The 20,986-nt window shown below is 43.3% G+C and overlaps 1 protein-coding gene across 1 annotated transcript; it reads left to right on the top strand.

The window, feature by feature from the left end:
• The first annotated feature begins 9,732 nt into the window (after positions 1-9,732).
• LOC146788687 (uncharacterized) lies at positions 9,733-20,815 on the top strand. Its single transcript, XM_085635916.1, has 2 exons — positions 9,733-9,987; positions 15,299-20,815. Exons 1-2 carry the CDS (start codon positions 9,845-9,847, stop codon positions 16,413-16,415), a joined length of 1,260 nt encoding a protein of 419 aa, XP_085492042.1. The 5' UTR covers positions 9,733-9,844; the 3' UTR covers positions 16,416-20,815.
• Positions 20,816-20,986: the final 171 nt, after the last annotated feature.

Below are 20,986 nucleotides of genomic sequence, written 5' to 3'. Positions count from 1 at the left end.
AGTGGTCTTTTCGTAGCAGAAAATTCACCCTCATGTCCAAAATAAACACAAGGATGCATTTTGCACTAAGAAAATAACACCAATGCAACAGAGCAGGAACTGCAACAGCCCGCAGCCACTCATGCACTGCTCCTGAACTCTTGGATAGGCATTCTTGCCGCAAATTATGAGAACAGGCGTAATCCTATAACTTTCGGTAATTTGCATCGCAAGAGCAATGCAAAATTACCAAAATTACTCCAATCAGTCCTGCGTAATAACATTTTGCTGAGGCGTGGTTGCTAGATTAACCAAGATTTTATTAAAGTTTAACGACCATTAGCATTAAATAAACCTGAGCATTTGCAGAGGGGGCACAATGCAGATTAGTGAAACTGTAGGTGGGCGGGGCAACGAAGGTGAGCCTCTAGCTTGGGTCACTGGTTGATCTTGCCCCACAGTAACTGTCACATGACCTTTCAAGCACGTCAGGGACTCAGCCCGAGTATAGTCATTCAGTTTCGTAAATGAGCAAAGGAGAGGAACCTTACTTCTTCTAACACTGCTCTCCTGGGCCACCCAAATCACACTTTTGTTCATCTCTAGGTCAGAAAATGTCTTAGGTGTCCCTTTAAGGCTCAGTTTCCACTGGCCCCCAACTGGTGGCGCAAACTTATTAAAGTACCCACAACCCATCCTTCACCAATTGAAAGGGGGAACTTTCTCATGAAGACGTGTATGTGAGGTCGACATCTTACAGCGTGTTGTCCAATCACATTCAACTCTGCATCATGTTCACTCTATTTCATGACTATTAATCCCCCCCCCCCACACACGCACTTGTACCATCCTCAGTGTCGTGTATAGCTGCCACACACTTCTGAAAACCACCCTCCATCTTACATCAACACACTCTTTGTCTGCAGAAGCAGGCACTCAGGGAATCTAGTCGGTTATTTTATCTTGCTTCGAATTACAAGAGATTAATCAGAAAAACAATCAAAAAGACATACGTTCTGGTTTATAATTATGATGCATTTAGTGATTAAGTTGGAACACAAAAGACAGACAATTATGCACTGCGTCAAACGTATTTACTTCGATCATTATTTTGCATTTTACGAAAAGGCTCTCAAAAATTCAATTGAAGATAAGAGTGACATTAAATAGAGTGAAAAATAACAGTGCTCTGTGACATGAGGGAAGTGTCATATATATATAGCTGAATCAATTTTATGTACAATTTTTACAAGGGAAATAGAAGCTAACGTGGTCAGTATGAAAGGGAACTCAGTGTCTCTGGTAGAATTGCTTGTGGCTAATTTATCAAGCAATTCTACCAGAGACACTGATTTCCCTTTCACACTGACCATGTTAGCTTCTTTTTCCCTTGTATATATTGTACATAAAATTGTTTCACCCATGTATATATGACACTCACTTCACTCATGTCACAGAGCACCGTCGTTTTTCACTCAGTCAGTCAGTCATCTTTATTCGGCTTAACCAGCCATAAAAGAATACAAAAAGACATTTAATGCATCTGGAACATCGACATCTGATACCGACCTAGGCCAATTAACAATACTCTAACGTTATATTCTTTACTAAAATTCATCCGCTAGGTCACAAATGGCTTCAAATGTCAATATTCAATAGTTAAGCAGACATTTAAAAACATTACGAGGGTAATATATGAACCAAATCTGTTCCTACGTTAAGGTGCTTTTCTAGTGGCATTTATGGCAGCTGTGGACACCTCCAGAATTTCCAGGTTAATTCAAATCCATAACCTTAAAATGCGCACATTTTTAAAAATTCAATAAAACAAAGAAAACCACCTGATTTCAATTTGTGGTTCCATTAACATATCCAGGTAAATTATCACAACATGTGGCGAAATTGAATAGTATGTTAGAAGACAATTCATAAAAAATACCAAGGTCATGCAACACTTTGTATGTTGTTAATTCGGCGAGAATGCTCAAGGTGTTATTGCTCATATCTTTCTCTGATGGCCAATGATGCTTTTATATATTTGGCTACCGCAATACCAATATCAGGGGTGGCCAGAGAATACAAAAATCTAAAACCGTCAGTATACGTACAAGGGCGAATTTTCTATAACAGTGGTCTTAAAAATGTGCTCCTTGGCGTGTTATATAAAGTGCAGAACAAGATAAAGTGGAAAGTGCTTTGAGTTGTCAAGTTATCACATGGACAGGGTGAGAGGTCATTAGCCCAACCACTCTGGAAACGCCAGTGGCAAATGCACTTTACTGAGGCAAAATCTAGTTAAATAAAATCTAATCTGAAGATTGATAGTAAATGTTAAATAATATTGCTTTGGGGGAGGGTACAAGAGCAGGGGCGCACTCTCACCTTGATGGCAATAATGCATGTTTGCCCTTGCATGTAAAGCCTCTATGATACCACCTTTGGCGTTCAAAGGATTGCTTTTGGGGCTATCATAAAACTGCCCCAGTCCAATTTCATAAAATGTGTCTTTCACAAAACAAAGCCATGGTATTTTTAATGCATTGGTCAAGTTTTGACAATCTTTTATTATTTCTCGAGAGAATGCTAATTTTCGGATAACCACATTTTCGCCCACAGGAATAGAGGGGCACACAATATGCGTTCTTCTATGTGCTCTTTCCCCAATTCATCATGACATAGGCGGCTGGGGACGCTGTTAGGCGTCATCAAAAGCCTTTTCGTGAATTTATTTTCTACAACTTGTAACTGGCGTCTATTGTGATGCCCCCACACCCATGCGCTATATGTTGCAATCGAAAGGCATTTGGCTTTGTAAATGGTAATTATTTTCCTCACAGGCTTATGGCCTAATTTGCAAGCAAAGCGAAATAGCCCATCCACAGCCCTAGTTGTATGGTGCGCTCTTGCTGTCACTAATGGGTCCCAACTCAACTCGTTATTAGACAAATTCCCCAGGTACATAAAGCTCTCAACATTTTTTATTCTTGTTTCCAGTGCTACAAAAGTCTTGGTCTTTGTGTTGTTTGGGCCGCATACCATAATATAAGATTTAATAAAATGTACTTTAAGATCAAGTGACTCCATAAAATCAATAAAAGTATCCAGGGAATTCTGAAGGCCTTTCGCCATTGTAGCCATTAGCACCGTGTCGTCGACATAAGATAACAAGGGCACAAATTTACTGCCAATCTTGGGGAAAACAAGATTCCTACTTAACAGAGAAGCCTCCAGACCGTTTGTATATTTTAAAAACAGAAAAGGGGCTAGGATACACCCTTGGCAGACACCCTCTGTTGAAACTATTTGGTCAGTTTTTTCCCCTGAGTACCGTATCTTATGGAGAATGAAGTATTCAATGTAGTCTGCGGATGAGTGACACCAGTGCTTGTTCCACGCCTAATAATTCCAACATATCCCACAGTTTCTCACGATCAACAGTGTCAAAGGCACTGGACAAGTCCATGAAGGCCAGGTGGATTGAGCCCTTTCTGGCCTTCACATATTTGTTAATAATTAAGGACAGATTAAGGCATTCTTCGGAGGTGCCAAGCCCCCTCCTGAAACTATATTGCGTATTGGATATCACTCCTGTGGAGGATGCCCGGGTCTCTAATCGGGCCAGGAGAACTCTGCCCAGTACCTTGGCTGTGGCATCAAAGAGCGAAATTGGTCTGTAACAAGCCAGGTCACTTCTATTACCCTTTTTAAAAATAGGGACCACTATTGCCTCCCTCCATGATTGAGGGATTGGGCCAGTAATTACTGCCTTAAAAACATTCGTCAAGACGGGTGCCCACAGGTTTGGATTATTTTTAAAAAGGTCAAGGGGGACCCCATCAGGACCTGGTGCTTTCAGACGAGACCCCTGGGCTAATGCCTCCTCTACCTTGGCGAATATGACTGTTTTTCCCGCAGCCTATCACCCCGCATGTTGTTACAACGCGGTCGTTACCACGACCGCGTTTTAACAGCGCATACCATTACTCCGCAAGTCGTAACAACAACTTGCGGAGGGGGGCGCTGGATGTTGGAATAGTATAATTTACTGTTCCAACTCCAGTCTGTGCAGACAGTAGGGAAGGTGCTGGATTTTAAATCCAACACCTTCTCCCATTCCACAAGTCGTTGTTACGACTTGAGGGGTAATGGTATGCGTTGTTAAAATGCGGTCGTGGTAACGACCGCGTTGTATCAACATGTGGGTTGATGGTTTCGTGGTGAAGGTTGTTCACCACCTTGGCTACTGTAATAGATAAACTGAGTTTGGTGGCTGCAGCTGAGTCTGCGGGTCGATCCCTTATGTATTCCTCAACACTTTTATTTTGGGGGTTAAAGATTCCATTAAAATGAGCTACCCAAGCGTCTCCCAGTATCAATGAGTCCATCTGCCTAGCTTCTTCATTAAATAATGGGTGATTTATGATTTCCCAAATTTTTTTTTGTGTCTCTCAGGGCTCCTGCTCTCTCTAGGTCTTCCCATGCTAAATTTCTCAGCTCCGCTTTCCTGGCCTCAATTACTGTTTTGTATCCCTGCCTTGCTGCTTTGACCAGGTCTCTATTGCAGGGATTAACAAGAAGCGCCCTTATTAAGTCTTTGTGGGCCCTAGAACAATAGGAGTTAAACCACCGTGCCTCATGAGGTTCCGCCTGCTTAAAACTTCTTGTCAACCTTGCGGCTACCTCAGCGCATAGTGAGCCAAACTCCTGAACAACTTCCTCTGGGGGGGAGTCTGAGTTCAAACACCACATAACTAAATGGGGGTTATCTTTGATGATATCTCTTTCAAATTTGAGGGGATCGATTTTACCCCAATTTAGCCTAACTCCCTTGTTCCGGTGATAGTGGATCGGGCGATCATCGCCCTCCCCCTCCCAGAGCTTTACATTTTTCGCTCTATGTAATGTCACTCCTATCTTCAATTGAATTGTTGACAGCCTTTTCGTAAAATGCATAATAATGCTTTAAGTAAATACGTTTGATGCAGTGCATAATTGTCTGTCTTTTGTGTTCGAACTTAATCACTAAATGCATCATGATTATAAACCAGAATATATGTCTTTTTGATAGTTTTTCTGATTAATATCTTGTAATTCGAAGCAATTGTTATTTCCCGACAGACCCAATTGTAGCTTTTGCAGAGATACCCAGGTTCTGAGGGACACAGGGTTACCCCATTGAGACTAAAGGTTATTTTATCTTGGCACACCCTTTAAATAAAACTTGTATTCTTGCAATCTGAGTGACAAATGTGCCCTTGTAAGCAGAAGTGATACCTGCTTTTCCATTCAAGGGGCTATGTAAGGTGTGTGCTCCACGCGCGGGTTCCAAAATCTTCAGCCACCTCACAGTATGCCGGTGTTTCACCGAGGAGCTCCTTTCAGAGCTGACACATGATCCTAAGGCAGGGCTATTGCGGTCTCTCTTGATGCCTTTTGGGAGACCGAGCCAGTGCTACTGCTGGAGCGAGGTTTTCCCTAAGAATTGTATACCTCCTCCATTTCTTCATTTTGAATTAACATGAATAATTGATTAACATTAATAGTAATAATTGTTTGCTGTGTTTAATTAATCAACATTACTAATTATAAAATACACGTGGGAATCGCATTTGCATGACTGGATTGATACGTAAACTAATTTCGTACGCATACTAATGTCAGATATTTAGAATTTGCATGTTATATGTTGCTTTTGTGATGTGATTTGTGAATCGTGCTTTAAATTGTGAGTATAAACTGCAATGCGTGTTGCTTTTGCTAGATAAATCCACACACATAGAGGGGTTAGTGAGGGAATAACATTTTTATAGTCATTTCCATGTATTAATTACGTTTTGTGTCTCTTTGCTTAAGTTGACCTTTCTGGAGTGGCCACAAAATGGCTGCCATCCCTATTTTGACGCCCCGATAAGACACAGAAGTCACTGAGTGAAGTGCGCCTGCGCTAAAAGATGAGCAACAATAACCTCGTCCTGACCCCAGGCAGACTGCATCCGTGAAGGACATCCTGGGAGGAGTGTCAAGCACCGAACAAAGGACTTCCTTAAACTATGAACCGTTATAATTGATGACACTAAGGACACAATCCCGCATGGGAATCAACATGCCCTGAATGGACTAGAAACTGTTGCCAATGTATTCACAAATTGAGAAGCTGCATCTAATGCAACATTTTATGCATGAGAATCAGGAAGAATGATCCTGGTTTAACCAATTAAATTTGTTCTAAACATGTATTGAAACATTTTTTGATAAAATTTACTATAAAAGTAGACTAGAGAGGGTAGGATTTTAGCTTATTCCTTTTGCACACCATCACTTTACTAGATTGCCCGACGTTATGCTGACAGAGAGGACGGTGACACTGCTGGACAGATGCGTACCAGAGACTCTGATGGACTGATTTGATGCCCAATTAACCTACAAACTGATTCTTTGATTTATGGGCATAGAGACGAAAGATCTGAATTTGACATAGAGGACGCCATTTAGCCAGATTAGGTAAATATGCGAACTAAAAAATTGATTGCTATATGATTTCCTTATGCTTTAATTAGATAAACATATTATTGCATTTAAAGAACTGTGTCGGGTTATTATTTGAAGTATTTCAATGTATATTGTTTAGAAGAATTAAGGGTTGCTATTCCCAGCAACTAGCTGATCCATGGCCAATAGTATGGGAGGAACTGCTAGGTTATAATGTATTAAGATCCTGGTGAGGTAGGGAGGTATAGGTAAACTTGTTGTTACTCATTAGGTGATTGGTGCACTCTTCCTCCCATTTCCAGCGCATGGAATAAAGAAAGAAACTCCCCTCTCTCTCTCTCTCTCTCTCTCTCTCTCTCTCTCTCTCTCTCTCTCTCTCTCTCTCGAGGACCATTGATACTGAAAGTAGAATGAATGATTGGTGTTATGGGCCCCACCAGTGAAAGAGTGAATGAAATGGTTTGATCTGAGGGTTGAGTGTCTCCCTGGGCCTCACTGACATGATCTGTTGTTGTGTGACTCCCTTAGGGTGCATTCCTATGATCTGTGGTTGTGTGTCTCCCTTAGGGTGCATTGGGATGATCTATGGTTGGGTGACTCCCTTAAGGTGCATTGGAATAATCTGTGGCTGTATGACTCCCTTAGGGAGCTTTGGTATGATCTGAAGGTTGTGCGTCTCACTGGACCTCATTGATATGATCTGTGGTTGTGTGACTCCCTTAAGGTGCATTACTATGATCTGTGGTTGTGTGACTTCCTTAAGGTGCATTGCTATGATCTGTGGTTGTGTGACTCCTTATGGCGCATTGGTATGATCTGTGGCTGTGTGACTCCCTTAAGGTGCATTGCTATGATATGTGGTTGTGTGACTCCTTATGGCGCATTGGTATGATCTGTGGTTGTGTGACTCCTTATGGCACATTGGTATGATCTGTGGTTGTGTGTCTCTCTAAGGGTGCATTGGGATGATCTATGGTTGGGTGACTCCCTTAAGGTGCATTGGTATGATCTGTGGCTGTGTAACTCCCTTAGGGTGCTTTGGTATGATCTGAGGGTTGTGTGTGTCCTTGGACCTCACTGATATGATTGGTGGTTGTGTGACTCCCTTAGGGTGCATTGGTATGATCTGAGGTTGTGTGTCTTCCTGGACCTCACTGATATGATCTGTGGTTATGTGACTCCCTTATGGTGCATTGGTATGAATCGAGGGTGTGTGACTCCCTTGGTGTGCATTGGTTTGATCTGAGGGATGTGTGTCTCCATGGGCCTCACTGACATGATCTGTTGTTGTGTGACCCCCTTAGGGTGCAATGCTATGACTTGTGGTTGTGTGTCTCCCTTAGGGTGCATTGGTATGATCTATGGTTGGGTGATTCCCTTAAGGTGCATTGGTATGATCTGTAGCTGTGTAACTCCCTTAGGGTGCTTTGGTATGATCTATGGTTTTGGAGAGTCCCTTAGGGTGCATTGGTACGATCCAGGAATTGTTTGTCTTCCTGAACCTCACTGATATGATCTGTGGTTGTGTGACTCCCTTATGGTGCATTGGTATGATCTGTGGTTGGGAGACTCCCTGAGGGTGCATTGTTATGATCGGTGGTTGTGTAACTCCCTTAGGGTGCATTGGTATGATCTGAGAGTTGTGTGTCTCCCTGGACCTCACTGTTATGATCTATGGTTGTGTGACTCTCTTAAGGTGCATTGCTATGATCTGTGGTTGGATGACTCCCTTAGGGTGCATTGCTATGATCTGTGATTGGGTGACTCCCTTTGGGTGCATTGCTATGATCTGTGGTTGGGAGACTCCCTTAGGGTGCATTGCTATGATCGGTGGTTGTGTAACTCCCTTAGGGTGCATTGGTATGATCTGAGAGTTGTGTGTCTCCCTGGACCTCACTGATATGATCTATGGTTATGTGATTCTCTTAAGGTGTATTGCTATGATTGTGGCTGTGTGTCTCCTTTAGGGTGCATTGCTATGATCTGTGGTTGTGTGACTCCCTTAAGGTGCATTGGTATGATCTGTGGTTGTGTGACTCCCTTAGAGTGCATTGGTATGATCTGTGGTTGTGTGACTCCCTTAGGGTGCATTGGTATGATCTGTGGTTGTGTGATTCCCTTATAGTGCATTGCTATGATCTGTGGTTGTGTGACTCCCTTAGAGTGCATTGGTATGATCTGTGGTTGTGTGACTCCCTTGAGGTGCATTGCTATGATCTGTGGTTGTGTGACTCCCTTAGAGCGCATTGGTATGATCTGTGGTTGTGTGACTCCCTTGAGGTGCATTGCTATAATCTGTGGTTGTGTGACTCCCTTAAGGTGCATTGCTATGATCTGTGGTTGTGTGACTCACTTATAGTGCATTGCTATGATCTGTGGTTGTGTGACTCCCTTAGAGTGCATTGGTATGATCTGTGGTTGTGTGACTCCCTTGAGGTGCATTGCTATGATCTGTGGTTGTGTGACTTCTTATGGCGCATTACTATGATCTTTGGTTGTGTGACTCCCTTAGGGTGCATTGGTATGATCTGAGAGTTGCGTGTCTCCCTAGACTTCACTGTTATATGATCTGTGGTTTTGTGACTCCCTAAAGGTGTATTGCTATGATTGTGGCTGTGTGTCTCCTTTAGGGTGCATTGCTATGATCTGTGGCTGTGTGACTCCCTTAAGGTGCATTGCTATTATCTTGGGTTGTGTGACTCCTTATGGCGCATTGGTATGATCTGGGGTTGTGTGCCCTCTTGGCGCTTGGTGGGGTCTTTTGCTTTGTGATTCTCCGGGATGCGTGGTATAATTGGTGGTTGTGTGACTCCCTGGGCCTCACTGGTATATCTGAGGCTGCCTGTATCATATCACTGATTCCACAGCAAGGCTTTTTAGCGACACTGGCGCCAAAAGAAAGAGGCCCCATTTCTGAAGGCTCTCCGCTGGCTCCCGGGGACAGTACTACATTTGGTCTATGATGCAGCCCACCCCCCTTAGAGTACAGAGTTACATACTCCAAAATACCTTTTGAATCTGCCCTTGGGCATTGATGGTTATGGGTAAGTAGACCAGGGTACTTTCTTCAGTCCAGTGGGTCAATGGAGAGCAGCAACGACACAAGGTTACCTATGATAAAGAGGCCTCTAACAAAACAACGTGGCAATTCCGTAATCATCGATGAGGAAGTCACAAGAAGAGGTGTGTATCTCAACAGGTACCAAAGGTTGGCATTGCAGAGATAGGCACAATGCCAAAGACAGGAATCAAGTTTCAGATCATAGTGAAAGCCAGATGTGCTTCTTAGCCGCATCGCAATAGTGCAGGTTCGTTCTTGTGGCCGAGGATCGCACCAGGAGTAGTGTTGAGCTCCCCAAGCCGCAGAGTCGTAGACATGGAGCTGGATAAGACGTGGTACACCTTATTTTATATTAGAGCCCAAGAGCTGAAACGCGGCGACACCTGGATGCTTAAACTGGATAACCACCTGGAGCAGGGCTCAGGGTGGAAAAAATACACTGTGAAAACATGTGGCAGGTAAGGCTGTCGTGCTCACCCCTTGGAACCAAACATCTGTGGTTGGAGAGGACGTGGACGGGTGGAGGTGGTAGTGGTGGTGGTGATGGAAGAAGCAGCTGATGAGAGAAATTCTGGAGCAAACCTCTGTTTAGTTTCTGTATTTGATGCTTTTTTAACCCCTTCTGTGCCCCGCCCTTTCCACGCCCTGTGCCGGGCGTTTCATTAGCGGGCGGGGTTCATGACGAGATAGTCTCGTCATGGGCACAGCGCAACCGCGCTCCATGACGAGACTATCTCTTCATGGGCACTGAAGGGGTTAAAGAAATCTGAGACCATAGGTAGAAAGGGTGGGGCCAGTTGTACAAATGGTCATGTTAGTGGTATGACTTACCTGCATCTGCTGTCTTCTTTCCCATGACATCAATACACAGAAGGTACTTTATCACCACGATATATGGACGCATCCAACCCATGCCAAAACCTGCTGGCACGTTACTTATAAGAGACACTGAGGCCTACACACAAAGGTAAATACACACATATATTTACTCACATGTTCATTGACTGTTACACCTTGGTGTAACTCTATACTTTTTTGTTGTTCACCATTTCCCAGTATAGATTTACATGTCTCCACCCCATTGTTCAAGGTGTGACGACATCTAGGAAAGAATTTAGCAGTCTAACGTTACTACATTTAACGCATGGCAATTGCTGCGACTGGGCTGAAGATCTCCTTATGGGAAGTTATAGAGAAAAATATGTTTATGAATTATTTGAAAGTATTATAAAATATTGTACTGTAAAATGAAAATGTAAATTACTTTAACATAATTATTACACAAAAAATGAATCAGTAAAGTGTTACAGTACATTATCTTGCCAAATTAAATGTGTTTTAAGTAATTAAAATGTAAGTAAATTAATTACATTTCTAAATATTATTTCAAATTAAAATTAAACAACACCATTCATTCAATCATTTTAACATTTAATTACTGTTTATTCAATTACATTAATAGTGATGTGCTATGCATTAATTTAAATGATTTTAAATTTATATTACATGTTTAAATGTTTAATGATTTTTTTAGACATAAGTTAATTAGTAATTTTTAAATTATAAAATATCAAATGTTTAATTTGATCTAAAATTTTAAAACTAAAAACAATTTTCTATCTATCTATCTATCTATCTATCTATCTATCTATCTATCTATCTATCTATCTATCTATCTATCTATCTATCTATCTATCTATCTATCTATCTAATGTAAAAGTAGAAATCATTTTTTATTGAACATTATTTCTTATTGGGTGTTAAGTCAATGCCTTCATTATTCTCTATGGGATTCAGTTCCAGTACCAGTGAGTGGCCATGTGTGGTGGTAGACTTACCCCGAGGCTGAGCTAGAGTACATTTACCTTTACCTTTTTGGCTGAAGTAAGTGAGTACTACTTTAGAAGCTACAAAATGCTGTATGTGAATTGGGCGCAGTGTGTTCTCGATGGACATAATCATTTATTTTTTACATAGCACTACCTACTCTAAGAGGCTTATTTACAAGCCCTTGGCATCGCCGGTGTGCCACTTGTAATAAGGGAAAAAGTGATGTACTGGTGGCGCAAGGGCTTGCAAATAATCCCCATAGTTTGTAAACCTGGGCTGGCATCAAATCGGTTCGCCTGGCAGAATATGGCATAAGAAGGAGGTAAAAAAAAAATCTCATATTTTCCTCTTTCTAAGCATTCTGCAGCACACATAGAAAAAGGGAATTGCCTATTTGCATTGCTTTTGTGCAGGAAGGTATACCTTTCTGCACAAAACAATCCTGCCCCTAACACAGGCACCCTTGCAGCATGGCACAAGGGTGTGTGCGTTGGCACTAGGCGGCTCGCACTATGCCAGCGCTAGGAGGGTGCAGAAGATTTGGCGAAATGTCTGCTGTCTGTTTCAAGAAGCGCAGCCACTCTGCTTGCTTCCCAGCATTGTGTGAAAAATTATTAAATGTGCCCCACAATGCTTATCAGCCCCCAGAGAGTTGGCGGATTGGGGATTTCACAAAATAACCAACAGCAGAAAGGTAGAACACCTGGCACGGTGAAGCCTGTCAAACCAACCCGCAGAACGAGGCAGATCTTGTGGATTTAAAACATGTCAGCAGGTTAGGCAATGCCTGCAGCACATAAACATGTGTATAAACAATGAGTCGTGCAAGTTATTTAGTTGGGGTGTGTCTAAGTCTGAACTTCTTTCCCATTTGTCTTCCTTACATTTTGTTTCACCGTTTTCTTTCTCTCTCTCCTCTCTCTCTCTTTCTCTCTCTCTCTCTTTCTTTGTCCTTCTGCATTGCTGCACCTCCTCCTTCTCTCTCTCTCTCTGTCTCTCTCTCTCTCTCTCTCTTTCTCTCTCTCTCTCTTTCTTTGTCCTTCTGCATTGCTGCACCTCCTCCTTCTCTCTCTCTCTCTGTCTCTCTCTCTCTCTCTCTCTTTCTCTGTCTCTCTCTCTCTCTCTCTCTCTCTCTCTCATTTATTCCCACCAGAACTCACCAGTTCTTTCTCTTACATTTCCATCCTGTGCCCCCTAACACCAGTCAAACGCTTTAGTTTCATTACCATTACCCGAGCTAAAAACACCCCCATTTTCAAGTTTGGGTTTTGACAGTGCAGCTATCGAACAATCTATGACCAACAATATACATGGACTGGGCTTGGCGTCTACCGCCATCAGCCATTGGCATTCCTCGACCAGCCTCTTTCAGCCATTGGCTTGAGCCCTTGCCCATCATGACTTGGCCCAGCCCCATGGAGTATTTATCTTTATTGATCTATCTCAAATGCCATTGGTTGTTTGGAAGTATCTCTTCTCCACCTCTGCTCCAGTGTCTGCATTGAACTGTATGAGGGACTACTTCACAGTGTGGCCTTCTCTGACCACTCCTGCTGGCTGCCTAGCATGTGGCTCACTCTAATTTCATGGTACATTAACCCAAGACCTACTGGCTTTGCCAGTGCTTTTTGTGACCTGTATTGGTTATTGTGTTGTTAGTTTGCAATCACCATATCATTTCAATGAGCACTAACTTAACTCACTTACCACAACTAATGCACAAGGAAGAAAAAAACAAAAAAACACTTTCTACTAATCTGCCACCTTCTTACCTCTGTCCATGGATCCCAGGGTAGCTTGCTACTCACCCCAAAGCGCTTCAATGCTTCGTCAGGGTAGGAGGCACTATATAAATACAATTTACAATGACAACGACTATCTTCATTTAGTTTTATGTGCAGCATGCTGACACTCTAGAGTTGAGTGCTCTATATAGGAATGTATAAATAAAATATAAACCCTTCAAGGTTGTATGGATAATCATCGGTCAATAAAACTCTGGTTCTCCTTGAAGTTACCAGTAAAATGAGGTTCACCTGTTGATTCTGCTGCACCTGTGCGTGAGGTCCCCTGTAAACTGAACCTTAGACTGGGTGGGTATTCGGAGAATCCCTTGAGAAAGGGCAGTTGCATCCCTACGGGATGCTCCACCCATAGGCATAGGGTGCGTGGTCAGCCTGGCAAGGGTCCTCCCCATCTCTTGGACATATCTAGAGAGGAAGCCCAGAGCTGGACAGGTGTCGGGCGGCTTGAAGGTGGTGCCATGGGGGAGGAAGCGCGGTCCCTCACTCCTCCGGAAGGACTGGTGCTCCGAGGACCAAGGTGATGATATAGATAGCGGGCGGGAGAAGGATCTGTACGATAGTAACATGTTTGAAGGACCAGATATGGCTGCTAACTCTGTGATGTTCTAGGACATTGGTTCCCAACCCTTGGTCCGGGGACCCCTGGGGGTCAGTGAAGCCTCCTCAGGGGGTCTGCAACTACTTAGAAAATTAAATATTAATAACAGATTAATGAATTGAATATAAATAAAGAAGCTAAATGTACAATTGAAAATGTTTTTAAAAAGTACTATAAGTGTGTAGGAATTTGAAATTTCAGTCTAAAAATTAAATGAGTATCCTCGGACCAAACTACACATGGTTGTGAGGGAACCCCAGTAGGGGACAGGGTTCCGGTGCTTTTGCATAATACTTTGAGCAGTTAGTCTGAGAGTGATGTAATATCACTTGGAACAAAGCGAGTGGATAGAGCGACGGAGGCTCCATGGGCCCTTGTTTGAAATACAGGGACAGAAGTGTTTTGCTCTTGTTGAAGTCGGTCATGCAGACAGGAAAAGCTCTTTCAAACAGCTATGCTTTTCCAGAAGGGGCACCATAACAACGTCTACAGAGCTCTTATAAGAGGTGTTAAAGAATTTCAGAGCCTCATGAGCTGAGAGGTGCAATCACCCAGCTAGACTTTTGGGAACCTGGAACCCTATGCAGAGAAACCAAGATGGTCTTATACTGCCTGCACTTTAAATAATCCCATTATACATAGTGGCGTAATCGCGACTTGCTGAGAACACAGATGGAGGGGTCTAGTCTGGAGGAGGTGGTAACATGACCTCTTCTAAAAAGAGCAGATATCCCAGCCAGCTTCATCCCTTGTTTATATGGTAGGGGAAAGTAGTGTCTGGATGGTGGCCATGGTGCCACTGAAAATGTCATGAGATGGGCGGGCCCAGTTAGGGTTACTAGTTGGCCTCCGCCAATTCTGTACCAGACAGTGACATAAATCAATACAGTTTTCCATTGAAAACCCATAAAATGCCCTGACATTCATGGAGAAACCTTCCAAAACACCGGAGACCATTTAAATGTGGGTACATGCAATTGAACTCAATTCATGGGTATGGTTACAATACTACCCACATCCATGGCCATCATGCAGCCAAGTTTCCACAGCATGGTGCCCCTGCAGCCAAGATATTTATACTCCAAAAAGGCATACATTTGGGTCGTTGGTCTTCCTCCCCTGAAGCATCGGTGCTTGCTCCCCGCACCAACGGACTGAAGGTCCGCATGCCAAACTCTGAGCGAGGGACCAAGAGTGTTTTGGGGAATGTCTTAACCTTATCAAAATGTCTGCTTCATTTGAGGATCCTGTCTCCAACTTGGGGATACTTTGTGGACCACAGAAGTGGCCTTCATGCTTGTAGCCGGTCAGGTTTGGGTACTGTCTGTACTGCTATCCGAACAAAGGACCAGAAAGTGGTTCTTCTCAACAATGCTGCGATGCCCCTCATGTTCTTCAGATGTTGGCGCTTTTTAGTTTCTAGACGTCTTTAGAAGATCTCCAAGATGATGTCTTAATTCTATTCGAAATAATTCACTTGTATAGCTTGAGTCACGCCTGCATGGTTTTGCTAACTTTCCTGCTTGTTTCTTACAGCTTCCGTTGCACAAAATGTCGTCGCTGGTGGATCTCGGGCCATGTACATATTCTTTTCAAGCTGAGGCTGAACTGGCTGGAGAGCCAAGGTCTGGTCAAAATGAGAGTCTTCCGGCAAGAGTGCAAGCGCTGCTCCACCGGCTGCTTCGAGGATCCATCGTTCACCCCTGAGGTCATTGACAATGTTGTAGGCAAGCTGATGGGCAGGATACGGAAGACCTGCTACGGGGAACTGGGTGCCGATGACCAGAATCTCTCTTCCATCACCTACGGAAGGAGGGAGGGACCCCATGAAAAGCAGCACTGTGAGGCCTGCCGCCAGGGGCTTTGTGATTGGAGGGTATCTAACCATGACCCCCCGGAAGCCCCATCTTCATGGAAAACTGTTGCATCCCCTCCTATAGTGGCACCTATAGAAGAAATACAGAGTGGAACACATTCTCTTTTCAATACCACTAACCCATTGTGGCCGACCCCGCTAGACAATGTAATTAATCGAGCAATTCCTGAAGCCTCATGGGTGATACCAGCCAACAATGCTTCACATGGGGCAGATCCTGGACCCGCTTGGAATAACACTACATATAGGGCAGATCCTGGAGCATTCTGGGAAATACCACCAGATAATGCCTCACATGGGACAGATCCTCCAACGGTCTGGCAGATACCACCCGATTATGCCACAAATATGGTCCAACCAAGGCCACCTCAGGACCTATCACCACAAAATGCTGTATTTGGGATTGCTTCTGAACCATCCCGAGAAAATGCTGGACCACTTAATGCCACTTATGGAGAACAACCCGGGCTATTCTGGGAAACACCGTCGGATAGTGCTTCGGATAACTTAGAGCATACCAGCCCTGTCTGGGCGCTGCAGCCAGATAATGCTTTGGATGGGGTGAACCTTGAACCTGTTTTGGAGGCACCACCAGAGCCAAGAGGGGCCGTCCTCAGATGGATGGTTCTTGCATTTGGAGTGGGGTCCATGTTATGGTGGTTGTGTAGGCGGTTCAGGGTTCCCACAGAGCCTCAGCGACCTCAGGGGGTTCCCGCTGTTCCCGCTGTCCACCTCCATCACATTCATGACCTGCTGCTCCTTCTACAAGGAATCTGACTCGTGTATCACCCTACCTGGCGCTTCAGATGGAGTCCGCGGTACGGCACGGACGACACGCGGCTCAACAGCGCAAAGTGTCAAAAGTGACAGTTATGTCACAGTTGGCAAATTATTTCATTTTAGTCAACGTTCATAAAGTATTAAAGTAAGTCATCACTTTAATCAAACACCCAAAAGGTGTTGTGCCACCATTCATGAAACCCACTGACCTCAGGCACACCTGAGCTGCCGAGGATGACACCACACATCTATCACTCAGCACTTAACACGAGCTTTTTTGCAGAGATTTGTCCAATCCGTTGAACCTTTAACCACAACTTTTACCAAAGTTTCCAATTAGCCCAACTAATGTTTATACACTTTCAAGACTTCTGAATTGTGAAGCACTTTCGAATTCTAAGGATTTATCGTGCTACAAATGACTAAAATGAAAGACACACCCAAAACGTTACTACACATGTTTATATTTATGCAGAAAATGTGAAAGAGAATGAAACTGTCTGGTCTGACAGTGCATGAGGAGTGGAGACGTGGGCTGCACAGGCAGGTGAGCTTAGCTATCTGGGACTCAGCAGCTTAATGGGATACACTACCACCTCTCAGGACTCTTGCATCCATAGTAGGGCTCATATCTACATGGACAGGATCTAGCATCATCCACTCATTTTATGTTTACACCCTCGAATAAAAGCAACCCTCAATTCTGAGTCTGGCTGTGGGCCTATGGGCCGGGCCAGGGTGTGCAGAATTATGAAGGCAACAAATATTGCGAATTCATGAAATTGTGAAGTATGTCACTTTGGCAAAAATGTGAACATAATAATGGACTGGCAAAACATTTCTCCAGCAAAATCCTTCTTTTTGTGGGGATTATCTTTCAAAATGTACGCGTGCCTGCTTTCTTTTCCCAGCATGACTTATTTTTGGGTGATTGTTTTCAACAGCTGTTTCATTAATTTACTATGGGCCATATGCATCAACGAGAAACCTGCTCGCAAACGGGCAGATTAGCAGAATCTGCCCCTTTGCGACCGGTATTTTTGCATTTGGGATGCATCATCCCAAATGCAAAAATCGCTATTTAAGGAATCTCTAAATAGCGATTCCTTAAATAGCGATTTTTGCATTTAAGGAATCCCAAATTGAGATTCCTTAAATGCAATGCATGAAAGTTTAAAAATTAGCGATTTCGCTAATAGGGGGAGCAAATTACCATGAAGTTGAACTTCATGGTAATTTGCAAAAACGTTGAAAAATGCACTAAAGTGCATTTTTCAAAGTTCCATTTTACACACACACATGCCCTTGGGGCATGTGTGTGTGCAAGATGTATTCATATGCAGATTTCAGGGGTGCAACAAGGTGTCCTTTTTGACGCCCTGGCACCCTTGCAATTGCATGAGCAATTTGCGATTCTCTAATTGAGATTAGCAAATTGAGAAAGTCCTCCCATTCATTCCTATGGGCCTCTAGGCCCATAGGAATCAATGGGGAGGTATTCCTTAATTGCGACTCGCAATTTGCGAGTAGCAATTAAGGAATGTTTAGGATTCGCTATTTTGTAAGCGAATTCTACATGCATAGCCTTTTGCTATTCCTTATTAGCGAATCCTTATTTTTCGCTATTAAGGAATCACAAATGGCATTGTTGATGCATGTGCCAGAAAGTTTTAAAAGTTTTGAATAAATGATATCGAAATACAATTTTTCAAATTCCCTCACTCCTAGTGCAGAACATACTCCTTCCAGGGATGGACTCAGGAAAACTCCCTTCTAGATGGCCAGCCTGACCCACGACTTGGTCGCCATATACAACCTTAAGCCAGGCTAGTTTGTGAATCCAGGATGTATGACCAAATAGAGCAGTGTTAAAATATATTTCCATGTTGCCTTTTAAATTTAAGTTAAGGTTCAAGGTGGCCCATTTTACTCGTATTTCCAGACCAATTGTCCAAGATTAGGTGGAATGAAATTCTCTCTCTTTCTACCTGCAGGCAATGCTGTGCACAGGCCGGAAATAACTGTGCATAGGTGCTGGTGTGCTTTAAAGCTCTGCACTAAAAGTTACCTAGTGATTAATGCTCCAAAGTGCAACATCCTGGTGTAAGAAGATCACCAATCCATGTAAAGGAAGATTGGACTGCCAGGAAGGGAACTGGAGCAGGCCAGGATGAGGACGTTGGACCCCCCCCCCAATGCAAAACATCTTAAGAGTTCTGGCAGATTCTACCAGGGGGCTGGGGTCTCTGAATGACATAAATGGGGGGGGGGAGGGGGGTGCGGTAACCTCAATGTTTACAATGCAGAACATCTGTTTTATGTGTCACATGGTGCACATTACATGGGTCCCCTTCAAGAAGCGAACATACTGATTTGAGGACCTTCTTGTCATTGCCTCGCACAACCCTTTGGTCAGCTGAGGACTGAACTTAGGGCAAAACTTTGTCCAGTTCTCTATTGTGAATGTATTGGGATAAATTCGGACAGGATCTAATGAGTTAGAGGGACCGCAGCCTTCTATAATGTCATCATATCAAAGAATTCTGCTACTCCTTGGCTGGCAGCATGTCTGGCACAGCTGTTGGACTCGCAAGGCATGAAGGTAGTATCTCGGCATCAGGGTGTTGGAGTGAGGTGAGTGCACTGGCTTCTTAGTGCCTTCTGGTTCCCTGACGCTGTGCCAGAGATAGAGGGGGATGGGGGAGCGACAGGTATCCCTACTCACCCCTGTTACTCAGGACAGCGGTTCTGAGTGTTCCACCTGCTCTTGAGTGAGGTGTGATATGCAAGGGGCAGCTGGGCTCAGTTCTTGACTGTACCGCTGTTACCCGAACACGGCACGGGTCCTAACCGAAAGCGCTCCTTTCACACAGCAAGGATATGTGATGGAACCAGATACCACCTGTCGAGGAGTACATTTAAAAAAAATCTGCTGCTGTAATAGTTTTCAAGCGCAATTGTGTGCAGATCTGAAATTCATCCGCAGAAATACAACAGCAGCACTATTTTGATGGAGCGATGCAAGTGTCGAGGGAGGACACAGTGAGATGTCTTGTCTGGAGCACGCCTCCTGAGCCCCACTTCACTGCTCATCACTACAATACATCCCTGACATTTACACATAAAATAAGCATTTGCAATGCAATCGGTCTCGCATTTGTTAAAGTTAGAGCTGTTGGTGTTGAAAATAATAATGTTTTTAACTTTCGTTTTTTTATTTGCAGTGGAATTATTATATTTGCATAGCACTATTGACAATGGTATAAAAAAAGCAAAAGTAAAAAAAATTGTCATTTTCAACGGCAAGAGCTTTAATTTTTACAAATACGAGAACTATTGCATTGGAAATGCAATTGGTCTTGCATTTGTTGGAGAAGGAGTTATTGGCATTATAAATGCCAATGTTTTTTACCTAATATTGTTGCAGGGTGCAGTACCATATGTGGCCAAAAGAGGTCCCATGGGACCTCTTTTGGCCACATATGGTACTGCACCCTGCAAAGTTGGAGTTAGTGGCATTATAAATGCCAATGTTTTTTACCTAATCTTGTTGCAGGGTGCAGTACCATATGTGGCCAAAAGAGGTCCCATGGGACCTCTTTTGGCCACATATAGTACTGCACCCTGCAAAGTTGGAGTTATCGGCATTATAAATACCAATGTTTTTTACCTAGCCATGTTGCAGGATGTAGTAGCATATGTGGCCAAAAGTGGTCTGGCACCTCTTTTGGTCGCATATGGTACTGCATCATGCAGAAGATATGGTAAATCCACCATACCCATAATGCATTGCATACAAGACAGTACCACAAGTACATTCAAATAGCTATGCCCATATATACAATTAGTAGCTTTGAAATGTGACAAAAGAACTATTATATTAATTCCGGATTAGGTTGTAGTCTGTGTGGAGATGATGAAGGGAAATTTATAGAAGGTATCATATAAATGTGAGATGTGCTAATGAGTAAAGTGACCACTGCCAGGCTTGGTTAGGACCAAGTGTGTGTCCTGCCTGAAGCCTTTTAAGAAAACAGTGCTCTGAGGCTGTAATTAAAACCTAGGGAGTAACAACACATGCAACAGGGGGTGTCCTCATGGGAGATTACAAGAAGAGACAAGGCGGTACTAAGGAGGGACTACTAAGCCTATTGACCAATGAAAAGCCACCATTTACAAGGACAGGGTGGAGCTTTATGCCCATATACTGAATACAGCATGTCTCGAAGAGACAGTGCAAGCACTGCCTAGGCGAGACCTAAAAATGAATAGTACGAAAACGTGCCCTTTGAAAATTTATTCAGTTTTTAAATAATTGAAATTGTGGAAAATAAACAGTGAATGCAGTGTGAATTGTTCCTTTCAATTTTTGCTATTAAAAAACGGACGAGTTTGAATGGATATTTATTTATTCCTGTTGATTCCGCAAATTTTTTACATTTCCCTTCATATTCTGGTATTTTCTTTTTTAGTTTAGATTTTAGCAATTTCCCCAGGAGGTTGACACTGCTCTTTATAGAAATCAAACTCGTTGTACGGCCACAGTGTTCCTACTCCTGAGGGCTGAG

Source organism: Triturus cristatus, chromosome 11, assembly GCF_964204655.1.
Source record: "Triturus cristatus chromosome 11, aTriCri1.1, whole genome shotgun sequence".
In the NCBI taxonomy this organism is placed as follows: domain Eukaryota; kingdom Metazoa; phylum Chordata; class Amphibia; order Caudata; family Salamandridae; genus Triturus; species Triturus cristatus.
This window is presented reverse-complemented; position numbering and strand designations above follow the sequence as displayed.